The sequence below is a fragment of the Phoca vitulina genome, unplaced genomic scaffold (genome assembly GCF_004348235.1).
Source record: "Phoca vitulina isolate PV1807 unplaced genomic scaffold, GSC_HSeal_1.0 scaffold7, whole genome shotgun sequence".
Taxonomy (NCBI): Eukaryota; Metazoa; Chordata; class Mammalia; order Carnivora; family Phocidae; genus Phoca; species Phoca vitulina.
Window position 1 is genome coordinate 60,971,738 of NW_022589710.1, and position 18,440 is coordinate 60,990,177.

The 18,440-nt window shown below is 49.1% G+C and overlaps 1 protein-coding gene across 3 annotated transcripts in view; it reads right to left on the bottom strand.

Moving 5' to 3' along the window:
• Positions 1-8,070: 8,070 nt before the first annotated feature.
• BTBD7 (BTB domain containing 7) overlaps positions 8,071-18,440 on the bottom strand; it is a 53,064-nt gene continuing 42,694 nt past the window's right edge. The window contains exons 9-11 of one of the 3 annotated variants that reach the window (XM_032405831.1): positions 17,290-17,468; positions 15,324-15,770; positions 8,071-13,347 (exon numbers count right to left, since the gene is read on the bottom strand). In XM_032405831.1, coding sequence (XP_032261722.1) covers positions 12,532-13,347; positions 15,324-15,770; positions 17,290-17,468 — 1,442 coding nt within the window. In that variant the 3' untranslated portion in view covers positions 8,071-12,531. The remainder of the gene's footprint in view (positions 13,348-15,323; positions 15,771-17,289; positions 17,469-18,440) is intronic. The other 2 variants (XM_032405832.1, XM_032405833.1) reach the window with 2 other exon arrangements.

Sequence of the window (18,440 nt, forward strand, 5' to 3'; positions counted from 1 at the left end):
CAATGCAGCTTACCTGCAGTTAGATCGAAAGGTTTTAAACTGTGTTGGGGTTCTCTGGAGAAATGGAACACATTCATATATACGACATGTATTACCCTATATATATCATAAGGAATTGGCTCACACAATTACGGAGGCTGAGCAGTCCTGCGATCTGCTGTCTGTCAGCTGCAGACCCGGTAAAGCTGGTGTTGTAGTTCCAGTCCAAGCCGGAAAACCCAAGAACCGAGGGGAGCCCGTGATGTAACCAGCCGCCGAGAGCTGACGGACTCTCCCAGTTCAGAAGACCCGTGTTCCAGCTCAGATGGTCAGGCGGAGAGTCCATTTTCCCTTTGTCCGCCTTTTTGTTCTATTCAGAACCTCAGCAGAGGGGACTGTACCCATACTCCACTGCTGTACTTGGGGAGGGCCACCTGCTGTACTTGGTCCCTCCATTCTCATGCTCACCTCATCTGGGAGATGTCTTGAGAGCCAGGCATCTGGGCGCCCCATGGCCAAGTTGACACAAAATTAACCATCCTAACAACCAACCCATCTTGTTTGTCTCACTCCGCCCCACGCCCTGTTTGTGGAGTAAGGGAGGCCTCTGGGGTCTGCAGGGTCCTGGGGGCCTGTGGCCTGGGCTCTGCCGACTGTCCCGTTCGCTCTTGCCCCAGGCCACAACTCTTCCCGTTGTCAGAGGCCCGCTGGGGGCCACAGGTGGGGGGCGGGCAGGCACGTCAGGTGTGTGGCAAAGGTTCTCTAGGCTCCCTCAGGAGAGCACCACCCCAGTCAGCAGGCCTGCAGCTCTGAGTAAAATGGCAGCAACTGGGAAAATAAGGAGTTACTTTGGAATGACACATGCACCTTCTCCGCAGGTTTATTTACAAAAGCTGCAGAGTCAGAAGTTGCTCATCTCATTCCATGGGTTGGACCGAGAGACCTGAGATGCTCTTCACTGTTGCACGTTGTCCTGGCCTTAGCTCGGGCAGTGGTGATCTATTTGGGATTTGTTTGTTTAATATCCGCCCTCCTCACTAAACCATAAATCCTGTGAGTCAGGGACTGCCTTTCCAGCTCATTAATAAAGTGCTGGAGGCTGGCCCAACGCCTGGCCCTCCGCCTGACCGTCCACGAGGCTGGACAGGAGCTCCATCGTGACGCAGACGGGCACGCTTGCAAGCGTCCGGCGGCGCTGAGCTCGGCCATGAGCTGGAAGCTTCTGTGAACGTGATCTCACTTCACTCTCACAGTGACCCTAAGAATATGAGACGTAGGAACTGAGGCTCCGAGAAGCAGAAGGTCCACAGCTGGTCCAGGTGACCCGGGATCAAAGGCAGGCCAGACCCCGGGCCTGCTCGGTCCACTGCTCCCGCCTGGCCGCGCCGAAGCGGGCCGCCTGGGACCAGTGGAACATTCCGGGCGGAAATGCAGGAAGGTGCTGACGGCCTTTGCCTCAATCACAGGATGCCACGTTTTGTCCTGGGGTATGACATTGACCCTTTTCTTGGTTTGGTTTTGGTAAATTGGCTTAGACTCACCCAACAGAACTGGACTCGCTTCTGGGGCCTAAACCAGTCTGGGGAGGTTTCTCTAAACCCTCCGGGAAACCTGACTCCAGCTCAGCCTCCCCAGGTGAGAGGCGGGAATGGAAGGTGGCCCAGATAGAGCTCGTGGAGCCTTGGCCCTGTGACGGTGTGACAGGGGAGAGGGGGGAGGGCCAGGGCCTGCCAGGCAGAGCGAAGCAGGTGAGGCAGGGCTGACCACTCATGGGGATGTCCTCTTGGTGGCTGGAAAGCCCACGCACGGCCCGTGGGCCCGTCGTCCAGCCTGTGGCGCAGGACGCCCGCCGCCCGTGGACAGCCCTTCCTGGCGGCCCAGGCTGCGGGGAGGGGGGGGACAGGCCCTGGGTTCCCGCTGGCTGGGGAGAGGGGGGACGGCAGGCAGCTGAGTGGGAAAGAGGCCTGAGGGGGAGTGAGACCTGCCACTCACCAGGGCAGCGTCCTTGCCAGGGGGTGAGGGTCCCGTGAGAGTCCGGGGCTAGGGCAGAGGGGGGCGCTCCAGCAGGAGGCTGGACAGACCCGCCAGGATCTCCCTGGGGGCACCGGCCTCCGAGCCTCGGGCTCCTCATCGGCCAAATTGGGGTCACGAGGTGCCTCCCCGGGCTGAGGCGACACTTAGGGGCCTGGTGCAGACGGTGATGGTTAATGGTTAACCAAGTGGTAACCATCACTACTACAGAGTGGCCGTGAGGAGACAAGGTAGAGGAGCAGAGCCGAGCCCAAGGTCACTCGGTGGGAGCGAGGCAGGACCCTTGCTGTGGATTTGATTCAGTGAGGTTTTTGTTTTTAAGATTTTATTTATTTATTTGAGAGAGAGAGGCGTGTTGGGCTCTTGAGAGATGATTGGCCAGACTTAGCTGCTGGCAGGCCCCCAGCTGCAGGGCAAACAAGCAGGGTCCCTTCTGCTCAGCTGGCTTGCCCCATTGACGGAGAATGTTCCAGAGTTTCTGCCCTCTTTGGGTAGCTGTTTCCCAAGCAAGAAGAAGGAGAGCAGAGGCGGGCCCGTAGGCAGAGTCTTGCCTGCCTGTTTCCTAACACCAACTCCCAGCAGTTGAGCGTGCTCCCAAGTGCCCTGCCCACCCCCATTTATTGCCGTGAAGGTGGCTGGGGGGCCAGGCCAGGTGTGGTGGGTGGGGGGCAGGCGGCTGTGGCCGGGGAGGGCGGGGAGCAGACCCCTGGAAGCCCAGGGAGGAGGGCGGGCTGCAGCTGGAGGACGCGGGCCTGGCAGATGCGGCTGAAAGGTCAGAGACACTCGGGCGCCTAAGTGCAGTGTGAGGAGGTGCTGCCCAGAGGAGGTGAGACATCACTGACCAAGTGAGGGCCGTTAGGAGACGGGATAGGGTGGACTCCGGAGCCAAGGCGGCAGGAGGGCCAGGCCACCTCCTGGCACCAGAGGGGCAGGGGATGTGGGTGGGGTGTTGGTCCAAGGCCAAAGCTGAGGGAGTGTCCGTGTGAAGGCATCTGGCCCGCAAGGCCAAGGAGCAAGCAGGGAGCTGGAGGGTGGCCTGCCGGGAAGGTGGGAGGGGGGGAAGGTAGGAGGGCGGCCCTGGGGAGAGCAGCCGAGGGCTGACTCACAGGGCTGGGCAAGCTGAGCCTAGAGCCCGGGGACCATGGGGACTGTGGCTGTGTGATTGTCTTCAGTTGTCCCCCGAGGCTGGGTCCAGGCGCAGGAGATCATGTGTCCATTGTTTATGGCTGGAGTTTGGCCAGGAGGATGGGGCTGGCAAGGTGCACAAGGGGAGGAGGTGGGCGCCTGGGGGAGGTTGGGCCGCCCAGGAGTGGAGAGGAAGGAGGTCAGAGGCCAGAGTTCCAGAACAGGCATAGGAGGGGCATCTGGGGGGACCTGGACAGGGGAGAGGGCGGCCTGGGAGCAGGAAGTGAGGTGAGGATTTCAAAGGCGAGCCCTTCTGGAGACAAGGGGAAGGTGTGTCGTGGTGTGGGTGGCAGAAACGGAAGAGCAGGTGGTTGGACTCAGTGAGGACGTGGATGGACAGCACGGTGGCGAGGCTGAACCAAGGCCTCAGGCCATGAAAGGAATGTCCGTGGTGACGGGCGCCAGGGTGGGAGTGGGACAGGCAGGTGGTGGGAGGCGCTACCGAGGGAGACCGCCACGCACCACCCGTCCTGACCCTCAGTCCATGGAAAGTGCTGGAAGGAGCCCATTCTTGGGAGCAGGCTGCAGGGTGTCGGGAGAGCTGGGACCCCGCTGAGGTGGAAGAGGAGTAGGAGGGTGTCGGGGCGGGGGGGGTGGCAGCAGAACACCACAGGCAGGCTGCCCTGTGGCTGGGGTCAGGGATTCCGTGGGAGCTGGATGGGCTGGATGGCGGAGGGTCCTGAGGGCTGTGGAAGGTCTTGGCAGGGTGGGGAACACAGGTCTGGGCAGCCCTGGGGCGGTGGGAAGTGGGGGGCACTCTGGTCTCTCAGGGGTTTGGGTGCGTCTGTTGGAATATGCAGAAATGGGAAGAACAACTGCTTTTAGTTCAGGCACAGAAGGTGGGGAGATATTTATGGTACATCCAAGAGAAGATTCTGGATACGGGAGGATATTTATGTAGCTGAATAGTGTAAGGGTGAAGGGTTTCAGGAGGAGTGTGCACAAGGAAGCAGCTGCCCACAGCGCCTCACAGCAGCCCTTGCTCTGAGAATGGGAACAAGATTTTGGCTCAGGGTGCCTTGAGGATTAGGAGGAAAAGTCACAAACCCACCATCAGAGCTCAACAAATAAACTGCTGTCAACGCCACTTAAGGATGGGGACCCTGAGGGTTAGTGCTTAGCCCCCGGTCCTTCAGGCCTGGCCGTGCCCTGGTTGGCACCCTGGTGACGGTCCTCACTAGGCAGGCCCTCCTTGGGAACACGAGCCCTTCCTCCCTCGGGTTTCCTGGCTTTGGCTTCCTCACTCCTTCCGAAGCCCGGCCACCATCCAGCAGATTCCCCAAAGTTGAGAGACAAGTGATGCTTGCCCCCAGATCCGAGGCTCTCACCCACTGGGGAGACCTCAGAAGAGGACATCTTCACCCCGGCGCTGGTGCAAAGCTCAGGGCTGACATCTGCGGAAATGTGCATGGCTATGTGGACTGGCCAGCTCTGGGGCAGGTGCAGGGGGTGGGGGGTTCAGAGGCTGAAAGGGGTCCATGGGCCAGAAATACGCAGATGGAGGGACATGTCAGGAGGTCACTGAAGTGAGGCCCATGACAAATCACGATGTCATTATCAATGTCATGCATACAGCTGCGTTTGGAGTGGGGACAGTGCAAGTTTAGCAGGTGACAGAGGGCAGAACCATGCACCTCACTTCCATCCTTTCTGTCAAAGGGAGCACCCTTCAAACCCAGACGAGCTGAGCAAACGTGACAGGGAGGATCTGGGGACCCTGAGGGTCACTTCTGCGGAAGCGGCATGCTACTGTCATTCTGTACAGGAAGACCAAATACTAGAAAGGAGCAAATGTCTCCGTTCATCTGCCCTGGTACCGTTAAGTGGGGGATGGTAGGTTCTGGTAACTGGGACGGGGCACCTTCACCAGTGTTCCCTCGAGGATTCTAAGATGAACTACTGAACACTCGCAGAAAGCAGATGGATTAGGAGTGGGGTGTTTTAAGAACAAATTCTGCTGAGCTGGCCTCCTTTCCACGTTGATGGGATCAGCAGTTCTCAAGTGGGGGGTACGCCCCAGCCAGCCTGCACCCGTGTCACAAGCGGAGATGAAGAGACAGGGCGGCTGGTGAAGAGGACAGCACCAGCTTTGGTAGTGTCCCAGTCCCCCCACAGCTCACGGCCCCTCCGGCCCTGTCCCCTGCACCCCTCCCCCGGCCGGAGCCACTCAGGCTTGTCTCCGTGCATGTCTGAGTCTCACCTCCATCTGCCCCGGCCTCTCTCCGCGGCTCGCCGCCACGCCGCCCTTGCCAGCCTCACTGGTCTCCATGCTGCCAGCCCAGAGCATCTTTTGGGCCTGATCTTCCCGAATCTCTGAGCAGCAACCACTGGGTTAGCTTTTGAGGAGGGGTGGAATTGGTCCCTAATCTCTTATTTGTAATTAACTTGAAAAGGTAATACGTGCACGTACCTTGAAAATTCAACCAGGATGAAACGTGTACAATTAAGCCCCCGCCCGATGACGGTGCCCCTCGAGGCCGTCCTGGGAACATTCGCACAGGTCCTTGCAGACATTTTCAGGTCTATATGAGTGTATTGCAGACCTCCTGTGTCTTCTCCACGAGTGGGAGCATACGTATGCGTGGTTTTGTGTTTCACTTCTTTCACTTACTATATTCTGAAGATCATATTCCCTGCTTTTTAAGGGGTGGCCTTCGGGGAGCCCCACACTGCTGCTTTCCTTCTACCCGGTAGGCCGCCTTGGCCAGAGGCTCCCTCTAGCTGAACTGTAAAGGTTGGAGTTCCTCCAAGTTCATTGGGCCTCCTTTTCATGTCAAAACTTCCCCCGAAGCCACGCTATCTACTCCCGAGGCTGTCCACGTCAGCCACCTATGTGGCCAACTCCCACCTAGCACCCCCAGCTTGGACACCCAAGCTCCTAGCTCGCACCCCATTGCCACGTGCACACGGCCACCATGCAACTCCCGTCTCTCTGCTGACCTAGCTTCTCCTGCTCTCCCCGCACCCAGCAGGGGCTGGTTCCTGTAGCGGTCACGCCATATTCAGAATCACGTTCAGCAGCCTCCTCCTCGTCTTCTGTTGGCTGTCTGGGCTCTTCTCGGGAGGGCTGCACCAGCCTCCTGCCTGGTCTCCTGATCCACCGCAGCTCCTCTGCAGTCCGGGAACGTGGAACACACACATCTGCTTACAACTCTGGCAGCTTCCCGCTGCCGCTAGGATCAAAACTGGCAGCCCGCCCTATGAGGGCCCGACGCCCCTCTCACTCCGCCAGGAGCTTGTTTCCTCGGTGCGTCTTCCTGGAAACCCTCCCCCGACACCCCCTCCTCCCTGCCCTGCGGTTCTCACTTTCCCTTGACCTGCACTCTCACTCCGAAGGTCCCTTCCACATGAAGTCTTCCCCATCCCGGGGCCAGTTAGATCCCCAGCCTCACCTCTGTAATAATCCAGTGTCTTTTATTCTTCGACACCCTACAACCATTATGGGGCAGGGCTGTGTCTCGTTCATTACTGTCACCTCAGGACTGAGCAGTTAGAAGTTACTCATTGCATGAATACATGTTTGTGGAACAAATAAATGCCACGCTTGTGCCCGCCTCCACCCCCTGCACATTATGCTCCCCCTGCCTGGGTCACCGTCCTCTCTGGGGTGCAGTATGTTTCCATGGTTGAGAACTCCAGCTCTGGAGCCACCCCATCTGGGTTTAAGCTTAGGCTCTACCGACGTATTGGGTGTGCGACCTTGGACAAGTTACTTGATATCTCTGTGCTTTGGTCTTCTCATCTGTGACAAAATGGCACTAATAATAGTATGTAATTCACAGAGGATTAAAGGAAATGCTATCTAATTCATTGATTAAAGGAAAAAAAAAAAAAAGTGCCTGACGTTGAATCTGGCATATATTTCTTCCCTCATTCATTCCTGGGCCGTGTCAAGCCGGTCTTCCCCTCACCCATGATAACCTCCTACTGCTCTGTACTGCTTTGTTTCTAGGACAAAAGTCATTTCTGGCGAGTCCAGAGTTTCTGAGAATAGGTATCCTGTTGGCTCTGTCTGCTGGGAAGAGTGGACCCAAGAAATATTCCTCAGTGCACTGAGGAAAGGTAAAGCCTGACATGGCTGAGGAGCTGGCCGGCACCCACCATTCCAGGGGCCATCTGCAAGTACAGGAATGAACATTGACTTACTCAATTTTTCTTTTTTAGGTTTTTAAAAAGCTCACCTACAAAAAAAACCCTTAGCTTTTATCTCGAGAGTCCACACAGTTAAACCTAAGATGATTACAAAATATAGAGAATCGCCTTAGTGAGACATGAAGGGGGAAAGGCTAGAATGGAACTTATTAGTGAAATGATTAAAACAAAAAAACGATACTGATTTTACAGCAATTGAAAAGATGGAAATTAGAAAACTTTCTATTTTGCATGTTTTTTCAGAAACCTAGACTAGATCATGACTCCCTTACCCTTTCAAATTGAAAAATATGAATGAGCCCGAGTTGGAAAGAGGAAGAGCTCAGACACATGGAGACCTGTGAGTCTTGGGGAGCATCTGGGTTTCTCACGGCCCGACCACAGCACCTGGCACCCTCCAGGTGTGGGTCCACATGGGCGGGATGCTGAACTTCTTTTGGAGACCCCTGTGCAAGTAACTCTCAGCTAAAATTTGTAAACCGAAATCTCTCAGAAGTGTCCCGTAAAATAATAGAAGAGAATGAACTTGATTTAGATGAAAATGTGGTATTTTCAAGAAAACCGTAATAATTTTAAAGAGCCCCTGGTTAACTGAAATCCTGGAAACAGAGAGGAAGTTCACCTACAAAGCCTCCCAAATCTACCCTTAGCGGAGTACAATCGCTGCTATAATTGAGGACTGCATGCTCTAGGGCTAAAACAGACTGTATCCAACTCAGCAGGTTCTATACAAGCCATTTATTTGAAATGCCAACTATATGTAGGATAAAGTCAGTGCTACATGCTTATCAGTAACAGTAGAAAAATAGAACCAGTGGAAACCTTTGTACAACCGTAATGATACTCAAAAGAGAAATGTATCGTTTTACAATGCTTCACACAGACGAATTCAAGTTTGGAGGTACCTAAATAAAAATACTATATATTTCTTTAAAAAACACTATGTACAATTGAAGCGTAAACAAGTTTTACAAAGTACTGGTTATGCAGGTTGTAGAAAACACTTGCATAGGACATGGAATCAGGTTAAGAAAAGTTTCTGAGCCTTTAGCATCGAAGGCACTTGACTTCACACCGGCGACAGCACCACCACGACAACCGCAGCGCCGCGGACGGTGCCGCCTCTCTGACCGACAGCTGCAGTGCACGGACAGCAAGGGGGTGCAGGGAGCGTCACCTTTCAGCCACCCCATCTAAGAGCAGGTGTCCACACCGCCTGCCCACGGAACCCAGATACACAGTCACGTGTAGGTACACCATGAAGCTTCCAGAGCTTATCTTGTCTCTTAGAACCCACGTAAACACACGAACACGAGAGGTTATTTTCAAGACACACACTTGCAAGTAATCTTTCTATTATAATACTCAGAATGTGGAAGATTGACACATGGTCTGAGGGTTTTCTAGAGGAAAAAAAGAAATCCAAAGACTTGCCAATTAAACAATTATATAACAGCTATTGCAATCTACAGGACAAAAAGACAACATTTCATAAAACATTGTTCATACAACAGTGTTAATGGAAAATAGTAAAAATACTTTTTAGTGTGTGACGGTAACTCTTTTTAGTAAGGTTATGTGTGAGGAGGTTTGAAAGTAAACCACTTAGTAGACAAAGTAAACCATTGCAGAACCGGGAATAGCACCCATCACTGCTGCTTTAATAGTAACTTTCAACTGAAAGTTGAAAGTCAACCAAATAATAATTAAAAAAAAAAAAGTCAAATAAACATTTCCCTTTGAGTTCATTCCTAAGGTAAAAACACGAATGCCTCAGAATTGCAAAACAAGTGTCTTACAAGTGTTTCATGAAACACGTTTTCCCCTGAAAGGTGGATTACACATTATGAAAATACCTATTTTGCTGAGTAGTTACTGAGAAGTGTTCCCGCTTCCCCGGCAGAGACCGGCGCGCGGCCCCCGCCGCCCCGGTCACGCTCTGCAGCATCACCCACGTTCACGTGCACAAGGGCTGCCCGCTACCAGAACGTCAACAACCAGTCAAGAGAAAACCCAACAATAGGTGGCAATTGTAGTAATAAGAGTTGTTGAGGACGCAAAACCAAGAATTAGGTAAAGTTTCACAGACAGCTCTACAAAAAGACTCAAATATAAAGAACCTGTTAAAAATCCTTAAAATCCAACTGGTTCTGGAAACGCCAGGAGAGCTTAGGTCTAGGGGCGTGTGCCTATAAGGACCTAACGGGGCACGGGAGGAAGGCTGTGGTGCGTGGAAAACTGAAACAGCTGCTTTTCACTGATAATTTTTGCCTTTCATGCTGCTATTTCTTCTTGAGTCACAGGTGACTTTAAACTTAACTTATCCATCAAAATCACAAAACTAAAACAAAAATATAAGGAGAGGACCAACAGCATCTTGAAGAAACATGGATCTTCTCTTCCCGCTCGAGGAGCTAAATGGTAGTTCTCTAAACCGCAACATGGTGGGCACTGAAGGTGGCGATTGTCTGACGGCCTGATTGTCCGTGGCCTCGAGAGGAGATCTGGTATTTTGAGATTTGGTTCTCATGAAATTTCTAAACCAAGTGAAATGCCAGGTCCTGCGGCCTAAAGTTTATATTATACATACTTTTTTTTCCTAAGAGCAATCTTAACTCAGACTTCACATTTATTTTAGTACAGCATTAACAGAATTTTAATGCCAATTTTAATGCCAAGTAAGTGTTGCAGAAGATTGGAGAGGTGGGCTCAAGAGCCAGAGGCACACAGCTATCCAACCTACCTTAGCCACCATCCTTCACAAGATACATCAGAAGTCCACAGACGCCTGCCCTAGCATACACAAGCTGCACCTGCTTACCTTCTGCAAGTCCCACCAGTCCACAGTCCCACTGATTAAAGCAAGTCCCTCTCTATACACAGTTTAGTCAGATCAGTTGCTAAATTCTTAAAAGCAAACTTCATAAATTAAAGTAGGAACAGTGGCCACTTATTTTTATGTTTGGGGGATATGAAAGAATATTTAATAAGTTTTCAGGAAAATGAATGGTGTGACATCAAACAGCTCTTGTCTAACATTTTAAAAAATACAGGTCAGAGATGAGAATGCTTTTCCCCACCCGAATTAGCTCTACTCACTCTTATTTGCAGTACCAGCACAGTACAGTCTGAATTCAGAATAGAAATTTAAAACTATATCAAAATAATTCATGTCGATACATGTATATAAATACACATTAAGGAATATGATGGAATTAACAATTTTGTTTCTGAAGAGAGACAGACTGAAATAGGCTTCAAAAGACACCATCATCTATTATAGAGTCAAACCTCCTAAAAATGAGCATAGAGTCCTATGTTTTTCTATCTTTAAAAAAAGGAGCCTCCAAGGCGATGCTAGCCAACCTCCCAGGGGACGAGCGTGCGCTCCGGGAGGCGCGAGGCTGAGCACACACCGCCACCAGCATCGACGACCACGCGAGTAGCAGCTAACGAGGCAGGCAGAACGCGGGGCAGCGCTGTGCCGGTGAACGCAGATAGACTGACATGTTCCCCGTCTTTGAGACTACCTACTGTTAGGATTTTTTAAAATGTCAGATTATTCCTGAGTGTATATCCACAGGGTAAAGTAGGAAAGACTGTTAAGAGAAACTACAGCTTCGGGAGAAATCAGAGTTGTTGACGCCCAATAGAAACCTATTTACTTAAAAGTGCATGTAATTCATTTATATGGTAGCTTGTGAAGGCTCCCTAGCCCTGCATAGTTTTAGAGTGAGTGTGAGTGATTCATAGTTTTATATATATATACATATGTAGAAAAGAGGCTCCCAGACATCCTTCCCATGAGGGGATGTTCGGCAAGTCCCTTTCTTCTAAGTGCTACGGCTGTGTACGTGTATGTGTTCGTAAAAATACAAAGTGAATGCTCAAATAATGTTGAAGTGATTTAAAAACTCAAATACTAATATATTTACATTGGAGAGTAAGAAAAAAAACAGTCCTTAGCTCACACATTGCCCTTCAAAGGGAGAGGATCTTAAAAGATCCCATGTGCTCAGTGGTTCAGTAAAATCCCAAACCAGCGTCCCCAGTGGAGTTCAAGTAGGACATGTAGTGTTTCACTGGAAAAAAAAAAAAAAAAAGGTTTCTTTTTCTTTTTTGGTGACAAAGCATTATGCATCCTTCAACAACTTTTTTAGGACACCAAAATTCAGACAAACTTTGAAAAACATTTAAAAGAAAACATAGGCTTACAAACACCAAATGACATCCGTAAGACTGAAGCCCTTTTGTTTTTTTTCCCACAGAGAGCAAGAAAACTGAAGGCAGCAGCAGTCATTTCCCGTCTCAGCTGGAGAGTCGGCGCTCAGAACCAGAAATCCCGTCGGGCAACCCTTCAGTTACTTCGCTATTTCCGCTGCCTTAGGATTCCACGAAATCCAATGTCTTGAGAACCTCATCTAGCGCCATGCTAATGCGCAGTACCGGCATCAGCGGGGATTCCGACGGCGCCCACACGGTGAACAACGCTACAGCTTCAGCCTGGGCACAAAAGGCTTTGCTCCTTTCGGTTCTTTACCGAACCAGAAAACGTCGGGATCCTGACTGGACTCCCGTTGGAGAAATGAAGACCAGCTCCCGAGACTTGTTAAGGAAGAATGATATTAGACTTATGGAGATCGAGCAGGAAGATTTCTGAACTAAAACAATTACCGAAGAGAGAGGAGCATTTTGATGTGCTGTTCTTTGGAATTTCTATAATTAAAAAATAAGCACAGAACTATTTCATAAGAAAATACATCTTAGTGTGCAGTCCAATGCACGTGGAAACTGGTAGATGAAAGGTAAAATGCAAAAAAGTATGAAAATACGGTTCCTTTAAATGTGGCAATAAAGTCTGACATACTGATAAAAAATCAATACAGATAAATGTACAAGTGCAAAAAAATTCCATCATTTGTAAAGAGGAAAAAAAAAAGTGCCAGCTTGCTTGCTCTTAAAAATGCTTCCCCACACAACTGTTCAAACACAAAACAGACAGATGCAGCATTCAAAAGAACCCTCGTAGCATGCCACGTCTCATAAACATGTATATACAAAAACTAGAATAAAATAACGTGAAACTGAGTTAGCTGGCATCGATAAACTGGTCTCTAAGTTGTCGGGTTACATCATAAAATGGGATGTTTCACATCTCAGGCACAGACGACTTGGAGGTTGCTCTCAGAGGGCAGACTTTTTGTAGAGGAAGTCTGGCTTGCTTGGTGACCTCCTTCCCCTGCTTATTGAATCTTCCCTTTCTAAATCGGTATTTCGCTGAGCTCCGTGGCCCAGGGACTCGCTGTCCACCAGTCTCCTATTGGATCGCTCTTCCGGAACTTCAGAGCTGCATGCAGGATGTGGGGGTCTGTTGGGAGTCAGCCCAAAAGTCAAGTCAGTTTCTACTGCTGTTCGTCCCCTGACGTGGGCTGGACCACTGCCAACATTTTCTGGGGCTGCCAAAGGAAAGTCTGACCGCTGGGGTGGCTGCTCAACAACATCAAGGTGGATTGGCTCATTCTTTTGTCTGTGAAGATGCCCGTCAGGGGAAAGGGGATATTCTCTCCTAGCTTCTTCCTGCTTTTTCGGAGAGGTCTGGCTAGGTAGGTAGGCTGACTTTAAGCCACTTGGTGATGCCTTATTGTGGCTATATAAATCAGGACCAAAGTATCCACCTTGCGAAGGGGAAGGGGTGCGTCGGCCAGGAGCAGGCGTAGAAGGTCTGCAAGCAGCATTTGAGAAGTCATAGAAATCCGGATATTCCTGCTGATTTTCTCGAGCATCTGCTTTTTGCTCTAGTGTGTGTTTCTTTCGAGATGTGTGCGTATGCCTCTGTGGAATACATGACAGATGCTGGGGAGGCCCTGGTCCTACTTTAGAAACGGACTGGCTTAGCTCTGTGTCTACAGCCAGTTCTGGAAGCCTCCTGTCCTTAAGTGACAGTGTGGACACACCCATGGCGATGTCTGGCATTAGATCATTTAGCACAGGTTGTGTACACTGCCAAGAGAGAGAAGAAAAGGGAGGGTTAAAAGAAAAAGGCCCACGACTCCCTCTTTGTACCAGTGATGTTCACTGGTTTTGCTTCCTCATTATAAAAGTGATACATGCTTATTTTTAAGAATGGTAACACTATAAGGGCGCCTGGGTGTCTCAGTCAGTTAAGTGTCTGACTTGATTTTGGCTCAGGTCATGATCTCAGGGTCATGGGATCGAGCCTCATGTCGGGCTCAGCGTGGAGCCTGCTTGTCTCTCTCCCTCTGCCTCTTCCCCTCCCGCCCCCGTGCTTGCTCGCGTGCTCTCTAAAATAAATACATTTTAAAAACCTAAAAAAAAAAAAAAGATTACAATATAGAAAATCATAAAGGCGGGCGCCTGGGTGGCTCAGTTGGTTAAGCGACTGCCTTCGGCTCAGGTCGATCCTGGAGTCCCTGGATCGAGTCCCGCATCGGGCTCCCTGCTCAGCAAGGAGCCTGCTTCTCCCTCTGACCCTCTCCCCTCTCATGTGCTCTCTCTCTCTCTCATTCTCTCTGTCTCAAATAAATAAATAAAATCTTTAAAAAAAAAAAAAAAAGAAAATCATAAAGGCCACAAAAACAAAACAAAAAAACCCCACTAATCTTCCCTACTGGGATAACCACTGTTAACATTTTGAGGTATTTTTTTTTTTTCTCTGCTCATATATTAATTTTCACAAAATGTAGTACATATCTAAGTCTGTCACTAAATTTTGAGGTTACTATTTAAATGACAGCATAATATTGCATTGTATTGATGAATCATGGCTTATTTAGCCATTCTCCCACTGCTGACATTAAGGTTGTTTCCAATTTCTCTTTATTATAATCAAGACTACAGTGGGGCGCCTGGCTGGCTTAATCGGTGGAATGTATAACTCTTGATCTCAGGGTTGTGAGTTGAAGCCCCGCAGTGGGTGCAGAGATTACTTAAAAATAAAATCTTAAAAAAAAAAGAAAGACTGCAATGAACATACAAATAAATTACCTTTAAAGGGAATTTTATTTAAAATAAAAAGTAGTAGAACTTTTGAAATTGTGGAACTGAGGGCAAGGCCAATAGGATGGAAATTTGGCCTATCAAACACTATCAATCCCTATTGTTTCTTCTTTTTTAGGGGCTTGGGGGAACAGCAGGGAGAGTAGGTAGAAGGGTATAAGATAAGGAAGGATCATAATTTGACCCAAGGTGTACACTAGTCCAATGTCCAGAAAATCATATTTTAATAAAGATTCCCTGAACTAATATATGTATCTTTTGTTTTTCTATTGAAAACCACTGACAGACAATGTGTGACTGAGCAGGAAGGTTCAAAAATCACTACTGTTTTTTTTTTTCCCCCAAAGGTATTATATAAACAGAAATTCAACCTCTAATACAATGCAAAATCGACCAGGAATTATTGCTTAGTTTACTAGGTCCTGACGCTAGCTACTGTGACCCCCAGGCAAATGTGCGCTCCGATGGAACAGGCTGCCAGGCCGAAGGACTGATTATCTGTCCATTTTCTGAGCTGGGAGTCTTTCACCACATGGCTCCCGACAGTATACACAGCTATAAATAACTTCCCCTTCCCGGCCCATCAAAGCATTTGGTGGAAGAGTAGATTCTATAGAAATGAGGGCAGCTTCTAGACATGTGCTTGAATGGACATCACTAAACTGGTAACATCCACTGGCACCGCCCAGTAACGTGACCCCCTCCGAGTACCCACAATGAACACGCAGACAAGGAAGGTACCAACTAGCCCCGACGCACACGCCGTCTCTCCCCCACGCTCCCACTCTGCTCCATTATCCTTCTCTCTCTTTTCCACAGCCCTGCAGTCTAAGCCTTCAGCTTGTCGATAACACCCCTGGGCACTGCTGAGTCCCAGCAGGGCTCCCGGGGTCAGGGAAATTGCTTCTAATATTCCAGGAACATTTTATTTCAGGTAAATCAGCGAAGTGCTAACTTACCACTGGTTTCTCACATGCTACTGCTGCCGAAGGGGGGGCGGCGGCGGCGGCGGCCACAGTCTGTCTCCCCGGTCCTGTGGTGTTGGTGCAATCAGGTGCTGCAGCTCTAACACCTGGCAAGTAGACTGGAGGGGGGCCGGCTTTAGGGGCCGTTCTGGAGTGAAACAGCGAATGATTACAGGGATAGGAGAACGAACGTGAAGGGTGCTGGCTGGGAGGTCTTTGTTTCCAGCCTGCTTTGAGTTGGTTATGGATTGGGGTAGCTGGGGGGTGGTACGGAGGTGGTGGGGGGGGCAAGGGTGGATGGAAGGCCACAAAAGAGTCCAGATCTGTAAACATGGTTTCTGCAGTGGGGGTACTGTTAACACGACATCTCCCGGACTGTCTCATTGTCAAGAGTGGACTTTCATCCCCAAAACGTTCATCCGGAAAGAACTTGTGAGGATTCTAAGAAAGATTTAAACAAACAAACAAACAAAAAGGACATTTATTAGCAAATTTCCTAGATAGAAATTTACAGGTTGAGAGCATTAAGTGAGATCCTGAGAAAACCACATTCAGCAAGAGTATAAGGCACAACATATTCCTCGAGGCCAGAAGCCCAAGAAAAAACTACCTTAATCACAGCACAAAAGGATACAGTGGAGGCTCTGCAGCCTAAGATACGGCTATCAAGGAGAGCTGCTTAACTAAATATTCCAGCAATCAGATCAGTTATCTCTTGCAAGATCATGCGATAATGCAAAAGCAGGAAATAAAACCTAATTCAAACGTGTCTTTGCTGAGAAAATAAAATTAAGTACCAAAGGAAGAAAAGGCATACAAGTGAGGATCCTCCTAGAATTTTCTGACAACATCTCCACTCTGTCTGAAATAACTATAAAATGCTAATCTTTACCTGTTACGTATGACTCAGTTTGATTAGTATTTTGATAAACATTATATAAGAATATTTAATTTATAAAACTTTTATACATCTTAAGATATCAAATTAAGATACAATTTAGAATGGCAAAAGGAAAAGAAATGAATAGATAACAAGACTCTATTTCAGGGATGGAAACCACGACAAAAAATGAAAATCAAGAACGGCCTGCTGCCCTGTAAACACCACAACCACATTCCCTTTGAAGACTCAGGCTAAACAAGTCTGGAGTCAGGGGCAAAAAAAATTCAATCACTTGACCAGACAAAATAAAATTTTATTTTAGGCTCTGATTTCGCGACTGTGAACAGACCACTTTACACGTTTTCCTTCATCGCAAAACCGATGATACTGCTCTGGTACTTGGTAAGAAATGAGTTTTTTCCCCTGCTCGTTAAAGAAAAAACAAAAAAGCACTCATTCCTTGATTCTCAAGTTTATAGGATTTGTAACTTCCTGCAAAAAATTTCTTATTATCTGGAGGAGGGGAGAGGAAGAAAAGGGGCATCTGGCAGATCTGTTAAGTCTGGTAGTAGGCCACAACCTGAAATCTAGAGACCCAAAGAGGGACAGAGAGCAGTGGAGGGTCAGAATTTTCGACTTCCTCTTTCACCTTCGATGGGGATGCACACCATGAACTTTTAGCGGGCCTATTAGGCACAAGAGACACAGCTGCTTACATACAGCACCTCTTATCTTCACAACATCCACTCTACTGCTAAGGAAATTGACACTCGGAGTGGTTATGTGGTTGGCCCAAACTAACTAATTGATAAGCAGCAGAGCCAAGATATAAATTCAGCTCTCCCTCCAGAGCCTGTGCGCTCCATCTACCCTACATACGGTCTCTACAGAGGGCGGGGCGGGGGGATGGGTGCCTTGGACAGGACAGGACTTCCAGGCTATCACAGTCCCTCGAGGCAGCGAAAGGGAATGCGCTAAGAAACAGACGCACGCCGTGAGGGCTCCTTGAGAGGTCTGAAATAACTTCTGCACAATGATCAAGTCTCCCTATTGCACCTAGTCGAATGCCATCCCCACCTGCAAGAGCTCTGCAGCAGCGTCCGCGAGACCAAACTCCCTTAACACTCGAATTTGAATTTCGTAGCTGACCGTGGCGCCTTCCCCACAGTTGAGTGCGTAGGCTCTCTGCACCTGCTCAGTGTGCCGGAGCTCCTGCAGACGTCTGACCATGTCTTTCATAATGAGGAGACGAGGAACTGAAAAAAGAAAGGGTTGGTTCACAAAATATCTGAGCTGCATGCAAGACCACCCATTGAGCACAAGAAAGAAAGCATGTGTTCTGCATTAGAATCTTCTTATACATTTGTTGATAGCATTTTAATTTCCTGGAAACATAGTAATTTATATGCTGCCTAGAGAAGGGGAATCTGAGTCTGGAAAAAGGAGAGAAAACCAGGCAGTTAAGAAAGTAGAGTGAAGGCACGTGTCTCGAGCAGAAGGACCAGGCATGTGTCAAATGGGCAGGTGACAGCAGGGCATGAGCAGTGGGCACCACTAGGGTTCAGAGGTACAAGCAGGAAGAGTAGGAAGAGAGAAGGCGAGAAAGATTGGTAGGAGAAGATCATGAATGACCCTGCATGTCACGGTAAGAACTACAGGGAGTCGCTTGTACAGGGGAATGACAGGATCAGAGGAGAGCGGTGAGGCAGTAAGCGTACTCTGAGAGCAGGGTAAAGCAGGGGATGGCAAACTACAGCCTGGAGGCTGAATCAAGCCTGCCACCTGGTTTGTAAATAAAGTTTTACTGACACACAGCTACACCCACTTGTTTAGGTAGTGTCTCTGGTGCTTCTGATGGCAGAGTTAAGTAGCTGCGATGGGGATTGCAGAGCCAACAAAGCCTAAAATATCTACCAAATGGCCCTTCTGGAAAATGTCTGCTGAGCCCTGGTGTAAAGGCCAGAATGGGAGTTAGGTTAGAGGCAGGAACACCAGTTAGGAACCTGGACTAAGGCTGTAGCAGGGGGCTGGGGAATTGGGGACACCGTCTATAAATATCTAAGAGACAAACTGACTAGACTGGCCATGGCTATTATTTCTGGGGAAAGGGGAGCTATCATTTACTGAGTGTTTACTTTGTGCCAGTGAACTCCTAAGCATCTTACTCATGGTACTTCCTCAAATCTTCGTAACAACCCTAGAAAGGAGATATTATAACCATTTCGCAG